The 7,741-nt window shown below is 27.5% G+C and overlaps 3 protein-coding genes across 3 annotated transcripts in view; all 3 read left to right on the top strand.

Moving 5' to 3' along the window:
• LOC117170848 (glucose dehydrogenase [FAD, quinone]-like) overlaps window positions 1–820 on the top strand; it is an 8,951-nt gene extending 8,131 nt beyond the window's left edge. The window contains exon 3 of the mRNA XM_033357892.1: window positions 17–820. Coding sequence (XP_033213783.1) covers window positions 17–820 — 804 coding nt within the window. The remainder of the gene's footprint in view (window positions 1–16) is intronic.
• A 3,911-nt stretch (window positions 821–4,731) lies between these two features.
• On the top strand, window positions 4,732–5,049 carry LOC117170849. Its single transcript, XM_033357893.1, has one exon. It carries the CDS (start codon window positions 4,732–4,734, stop codon window positions 5,047–5,049), a length of 318 nt encoding a protein of 105 aa, XP_033213784.1.
• Window positions 5,050–5,538: 489 nt separating this feature from the next.
• LOC117170850 (glucose dehydrogenase [FAD, quinone]-like) overlaps window positions 5,539–7,741 on the top strand; it is a 5,711-nt gene continuing 3,508 nt past the window's right edge. The window contains exon 1 of the mRNA XM_033357894.1: window positions 5,539–5,631. Coding sequence (XP_033213785.1) covers window positions 5,539–5,631 — 93 coding nt within the window. The remainder of the gene's footprint in view (window positions 5,632–7,741) is intronic.

The following is a 7,741-nucleotide window of genomic DNA, read 5'->3' on the forward strand; positions in this document are numbered from 1 at the left end:
ATCTTATGAGCTTCAGAAACATGGTATCCATGTAATACAAAATTTAGCTGTCGGTCATAATCTTCAAGATCACGTGACTGTCAAGGGAATACCTTGCCAGGTTAGAGACGGAAGTCCTTTTTGCCCACAAAGGCTAGATGATTTGAATTATTATCTCTCAACGCATAGAGGTCCATATTCTACAACAGGTGTCTCTACTATTACTGCTTTTTTTAGAACCAGGTATGCAACAAGTACGAGAGTACCGGATATGCAATTACATTTTCTAGCTGATGGTGGCAATCCTGTTTATTACAATCAATTTTTTATTTTGCCAACTCTATTAAAACCAAAAAGTAGGGGTTTTATTAAACTCAATGACACTGATCCAATATGGGGTGCACCTGTAATTAAAGCAAGATATTTCACAGCGGATTTAGACATGAAAGTAATGCTTGAAGGTGTCCGAATTAGCCTTGGATTATTTAATACTCCAGCGTTTAAGCAAAATAACTTCAGGCTAAATGAAACACCTTTGCCTGCTTGTGCTGCATTCCAATTCAATACTGAAGCATATTGGATATGTGTAATAAGACAATATACTCAAACTTTATATCATCCTGCTGGGACTTGCAAAATGGGTCCTAACGAAGATCCAGAAGCTGTTGTTGATCCTACATTACGTGTTCGTGGTATTAAAAATTTAAGAGTAATTGATGCTTCTGTCATGCCGGATGTTGTTAGAGGAAACACTAATGCTCCTGTTATTATGATTGCCGAAAAAGCGAGTGATATGGTAAAAGGACATTGGTATAAACATAAATATGCTTTGTTTACTTGAATTTTATGATACGAATATTTCTTTCACGAATGTGAAAATTGTGTTTCGTGAAACACAAAATAAGTTACTTGCGTTAAGATCGATATTTTCGTACAAAAAGAATCATTTCTACTCAAGACACCCTTTACTTTCAAGGTTTAGTGTAATTAGATAGGTAAATAAAAAGGGTTTTAATGGATCATTGAAATAAACATGGCTGTAGTTTTTCTACCCTTATGTCCATCTCTGTTTTGCGAATTTCGAACATTTTTAAATAAAATTATTCAAAATTGTCTCCTTATAAAGGAGACTTTGTAACGACAAAAATTTTGTGAAGTTCAATTTTTTAACATATTCTGATATAACTAGAGTTCAGGAATTCAATATTTAGGTTTTAAAAATATATCTGTTTGTCTTAAAAATTTTTATGTTGGAAATTTGTAATAATAACTCAAATTATTTGTTTAAATTTTTGTCGCAGTGCACACGAATTTTAAAATTAATGCCTAGAATGAAATAACTCATAATAATGACTACAATGCATAATAAAACATTTCATTAATAGAGCACTTAATAATTTATAAATATCATATTTAAAATCATGAAATTATAAAGGTTTTAAAGATATTTTATTTGAATTAAAAAAGGATTTTCAGGAACTAAATTTCAAATGTGTTATTTTAAAAATGTAACTTCAGAAATTTTAAACAGGTAGCGAAACATAAAATTGAGTTTTCTCAAGTGTCGAAAAAATTTAACAAAACTAAATTCAACAAATTTTTTAAATAAGTATTCTTCCTTTTAAAACTAATATTTTTATATTAATGGCTTATACCTTCAACTTCTGGGACTTACGTTTTTATTCAATAAAAAAAAAAATTCAGCCAAAATGTTAAATTTCCAATCTAAAAAGACGAATTTTTTGCAAACAAGTTTAATTTGTAACCCCAAGATATAAATTTTCTACCAAAATATTTTAATTTACAACTAAAAAAGACAAATGATCAAGCACAAATGGAATAGTTACATTTGCAGTTCAAAAATTTATTTTTAAAAGAATAAAAACCAATTTTCAACGTAACAAAACTTTGAACCAAAGAAATTATTATTTCACTAAAATAATATATCTTCAATCACAAAAATCTATTTTCAACTAAAAAAGATTAAGAAACTTTTTAAACATTTTAAAAGGTCACAAAATAATAAAAAGATTTTATCGTAATAATGAAAAGATTGTATTGATTGTCGACAATAACAAAAAAATTTAATTTTCATTAAAATGTGAAAAATGCGAACTCAATTATTAATTTAAAAAAATTATAGAAAGTTGAAGGTATATCTAGAAGGGTTGAAATGATTTCAGAATAATTTAAAATTTTATAAATATTTTAAAATAATTAAAACGAAGCGTTAATGTTTGAAGATTCCGAAAGAAAAATTTAGAATCTTTTATTTATTTTAAATGGTTGGAAAATAATGAAAAAATTTTAATTTAATTCTTTAGAAGAATAGTTTCAAAAATTTCCCAAATTGGAAAAATAAAATCTGTAAAATTTTGAATCAATTTTTTTAATTTCTCAGTTTCTGATAAAATTGTAGGAAAATTGATTGGTTAAAAATATCTATGGCCACATTAAGTTTTTAGTCAACTGGAAAACATGGTTATTAAGTAAGTTATTTATTTTCAAACTGAAAAAATATACGTTTAAAAAGTTATTTCCTTTAAGTCAAATAAGCCGGTACATGATAATTCTGGCTTATTTTCGACTTAATCTAGTTTTATTCTATTTCGTCTTATTTTGTTTCATCATCACGAGAAGATTTCTAGCAAAAATAATGTATTTAATGTTTTTTAAATAATTTTAAAAATATGTTTGCCTTTTTGCAATTAGAGAAAGGGATTGGAAATAAAAATCAACAAATAAGTAACTTTCCAAATATGGAAATATATATGCACAGTATTTTCGTTGAGATTTTTATTTCTGTAATTTTTTGTAGGAAAAGTGAAAGATGACTGCGTTTTAAGCTAGTCAAGTTTTTGAATCTAAAACTGTAATATTTAAAATTTTATACCATAGAAAAATAGCCTGAAGAGCTTCATTACGAATAAATATTGATTTCGTGGTATATTCTAAGGATCAGTGTTATCGGAAAAATGAGAAGTATTAAACATCGATTCTTGGTAGTGTTAATTACGTAAATAAAAATAATAAATAATATAAATAATAAATAATAAATTTCTATAATGAAAATTAAAGTGATTATTCGTTGTTCTAATAATGTTATTGTATTTTAATGGTTAAATTTGGTAAAATTCATCTCTTAAATTTTTTATTATGCCAAAAATATTCTTTATAATTTTTTTACGAGAAATTCTGCTTTAAAAAAAGTAAAAAAAAATAATAAAATAATAATCATTATAATATTCTCAAAGTCAGCTTTTTAATCGAATGATTTCAACAGTGACTGCTTAAGGCCATGTGATGAGTAGGTCACGTGACCAGATTCCTACCTTAACGCCGATTTTTTTATTTCCCAACTTATATTCACACGAAACGCCCCATCGAATTGAAAATTTAGCATATGTAACCAGCAGCAATAAGAATGGAGTGTCTGGTCCTAAAGTTTTATAATTATGAAAAAAGTTTTTTGTTGTAAATAATTTTTTTGCTTTTTTAATAATTATTAAAGTTTAGGACCAGACCTACCTTTCTTAGTGCTTATTCTTTTTTATCTCAAATTTTCATCTCGATGTGGCGCTTCGTGTAAAAATAAGTTGGGATATAAGAAAGGTGATGGTAAGGTAGGAATTTGGTCACGTGACCCACTCGTCACATGGCCTTAAGTGAATATATTTGTTCAAATTCATGTCGTGAGTAAGAGTATGAGAAGACAAGTCCTTTTCATCAATACTTAAATATTTGAAATAAATATTTCGTGTTGTAGAAAATATTTTTTCTTACTAATCCGAAAGAAAAAATAATTATTAACGTAGTTAATATTTGTGGCAAATAAATTTGAAATGAAATTTCCGAATGCATGAAATAAGGATTTTGCAAGCAATCATGACAAAGATTGTGAGTATTTTATTGTTTATTTATTTTAATGTTTAATCATCTGCAGAATTTCGACCATTGTTAGTGATTTTTATTAAAATTCTAGTATCTGGACTCTTAGGGGCTAAAAGAAAACCCTATTCTAATTTTTCTTCCTTTTTTATTCTTGTTCAACGAAGTTTTTTTCTTTCTCAATAAATTTTTTTATAAAGAAGATCCTTTTTCAAACGACTATAGGAAAATTGTATGGGGGTTGTACAAATCTGTTCGTTTGAGATTTGGTTTTATTTTTGTGAATTCTGTACATTAAAATTAATTATAATAGGGCGAAATTTTGACGAAATTAAGGTTAAAGAAATAGTAAAAAACAATGATTTGCTAAATAATTAATTTCAACCTGAAAGTAAAAAAATCGCTTGCATAAACATTTGTATTTATTCAGGGCCTTTTTCATATGGATGCTCATGTATATTACTTAAAGAAACTTTAAACTATCGGTAAAAGTATGTTTAGAAGCAATTTCAAAGCTTCTTAAGGCGCCAGTGATGCAATCCATTAGCAAATTTTGGTAAGCAGTCCGTAAAAAGACTGAAGCCAGGCTGCCGACAATGTGTAAGGTCGTTTTTCACCAGAAATTGCTGAAGAAGCTGCAATGAATAGGCAGGTGTATGTATCCCCTTGATTAAAATGTTTTGGGACTCGCCACCGTGTGGCGCTCTCATTCGGACGTTTTCAATTCTCATTTTTTTGTTGTGTTTGTAGAAGTGTCATTGAAGTACTTTCAGATTTTCAGCTTGATAGCTTGACATTGTTGAAGTGACGCCGTATTGTGTAGATCTATCTTTGTGTGTGGTTTCGATTTTTCACCCAAAAAAAATGTCGGCCCCGCCGCACAATGCCGTCGTTAACGGTGAAAATTTGGCTAAAAACGAAACGAATACCATCCAACAACCACCGAATTCGCCTAATTTGGCTTCTTGCGACTCTTTCCTATTTGGTCGACTCAAGAAACCGCTCCGGGAAACGTGTTACATCACCCCAGATGAGATCATAGTAAAATCGAAGATGGTTCTGATGGCTATACTGCAAACCCATTATAAAAAATGTTTCGGGGATTTGATCAAGCGCTGGCACATGTGCGCCGCAGTCCGCGGGGAGTACTTTGAAGGCGACAATATCGATTATGATGAATAAACTTGTATTTTTCATTTTAAAAATAAAGTACTAAAACTTTTTTATCAAGGTGGCATGCATATAGTCATTTAATTTTGTGATAAAGGAAAGAAAAATACGTCTATCGACATTCTATGTCATAAAGAATTTTTTCAAAATAAAATAATTTCGTACTTACGATGCGGCTATACAATTTCTTTCATTTCAAAATAAGCAAGGTCAATATCATAAAATCGTGATCTTTTTAGCAATGCATGAATCACGGAAGTTAATATTGAAACATTAAAAGTTTCTTAAAAGAATTTGCTCGAACTGTCTCACTTTTCGTTTTGTGTTTTTCATTGCAAGATATTCATTCATTACCGCAACACAGTGTTCTCTTTGGGATTTCGACGCGATAAAGGTTTTTATTTTATTCAAACTGTATGTACAAAAGTTGTAAGTGAAAAAAATAACGTAAGCAATTATTAAAAAAATTAATCTGTTTTAGTTTTATGGTATTGATAGAATATGTGGTTCTTCTGGGGAAATAAATGCACTGCACTTTTCCTGTCAATATTTTCATTCCTACTTTATGAGTCTCAGGACAACATTTACCAGCAGGTAAGATTATATTTGAACCGAAAAAATTATTTAGGTACAATTCAGAAGAAGCATTTAATGAAATATCAATTTAATACGAAACATAAAAAAATCGAATTTACTGTCTTCTATAATTCGCTTTAATTCAATTTATTGTATGGATATTTTAAAAATGTTGAACATTTTAGAGAATGAGACTATTGACCAGAATCAAATTATTGAACCCCCTAAAATAATGTTTTTGTTAAGTCAAATGTTATCCGAAAGTGTATGAAAACATAAATTTAAAGGATCAACAAATGCATCTGTGATAGATATGAGTTTTATATATTCCTGAAATTTGGCGTTAGCTGCATCTTTCTTGGTTAAGAATGCAGCTGCCATATTAAAATTCAACAATTTTGTTAAAAATTAATACTTTTAAGTAAAAAAATCAACTATGTCTCGTTAAACATTAAACAATTTTGTGAAAAGCTAATATCTTTTCGTTTAATATTCAAATGTTTTGCAAAAGTTGAACTATTGTTTGGAAATAACATCTTTCTAATTTAAAAATTCATCTATTTCCGTCAAAATTTCATCTTTTTCGGATAGAATTGCAACTGTTTGGTTAAAAGTCAATCTACTTTGCATGAGGGCTCATCTATTTGGTTGGAAATTTTGATTCATATAGTTTGTTAAGAAACAAGTTTTTGTTGATGATTTATATTTTTAGTTGAAAATTTATCTCTTGGGTTTAAAGCTGCACGATTTTGTTTGAAAACCAACCATTTTCAAATTTCAAATTTGTTTTTCTATACTGAAGGTTTATTTCTCGCTTGAAAATGTAACTACTTTATTGCAAATTAATTTTTTCACTAAAATTTGTCTGATTGATTTTAAAATTAATTTTTCAATAATGAACTTTTATTTTAATTGTTCTTGAAGTATTAAATTTTTCACATCTTGTTGATAATTAATTTTTATATTTTGAAAAATAAATAATTTTGTTGAAAATTTAAATATTTGTTGAAGAAGTCATCTTTTATGGCAGAAAAATGATTTTATTTTATTTAACATTAATAAATAAAGTTCAAAGCTCTAAGTTGTATCTGAAATATTTTTTACTCTGTTTATAAAAGGTCCAATGTTAATAAGATTACAATAATAAGATGCTGCTATTTGAATGTCAGAGAAAACAGACGATTGCTCAAGGAAAAATTAGGACAGTAGATTGTCAAAATTAATCAATTTAAACCTGAAGATTTAAAAACGAAAGCTTAAACAGGAATTTAAGCAAAACTAAATTTTTCTTGAATCACGCTATTCTATAAAAATAAAACTATTAAAATATATTTTTTTAATTAACAATTGATAACACAATAAAAAGTATATTTAAGAATCTTGTGATAACTCTGTTCATGAAAATCTTTGAAAACATAGGATAAAATTAATAATTAAGTGCAATATTCCAAAAACTAATTATAATAAAATAATTAATTGGTTTCTTCTAAAATTAATGTATGGTTAGTCAAAGGTAATCAGCTACCCTAAAAATGTGTATCATTTAAAAAATGTGTTATTTTTTCATAAAATAATTTTTGTTTTCAATCTTATTTTTTACGATTAAAAGGAAACCTAAAAGTTTTAACTAAAAATAATTGACAACCTTAATGATTCTTTTTCAGTTAAAAAAAACATTCTTATATTTATTTTTTTTTGTACCGCGTGTCATGTAAAGAAAAAGTATTTTAATTTTTAATGTCATTTTTTAATATTCATTAATGTTTTTCCGTTCCTTTCGTCGTGGCTCTTTTTGAGTGAAAACCCTTTCTTTATTAATTTAAATGCTGTTTTTACGAATAAAATAAAAACTACTCACAGCTTGAGTTTTAGATTTTCCATGAAAATTCTAACAATGGTGATGGTAACATTGTAGGGTGTTCAAAAGGCTACTTTTTCCTTCTCTTGTTTTTTTCGAAGTACTGCGAATATCCGTAAACGCATAAGTTGTTTCTTTGCATTTTTTTTTTATTTGAAAAGGTATGACACAAATCGTTGAAAAATTAGCTTAAAGATAATCCAGATCTTAAAATATGATTAACTGATATAATTGAAGAACAAATTTAATATTAAAAAGAAAAGTAAAAAA

The sequence above is a fragment of the Belonocnema kinseyi genome, chromosome 4, assembly GCF_010883055.1.
Source record: "Belonocnema kinseyi isolate 2016_QV_RU_SX_M_011 chromosome 4, B_treatae_v1, whole genome shotgun sequence".
Taxonomy (NCBI): Eukaryota; Metazoa; Arthropoda; class Insecta; order Hymenoptera; family Cynipidae; genus Belonocnema; species Belonocnema kinseyi.

Bases quoted from the DNA above. Each gene is read 5' to 3' on its own strand.
- LOC117170849 (XM_033357893.1), top strand. From the start codon at position 4,732: ATGTCGGCCCCGCCGCACAATGCCGTCGTTAACGGTGAAAATTTGGCT.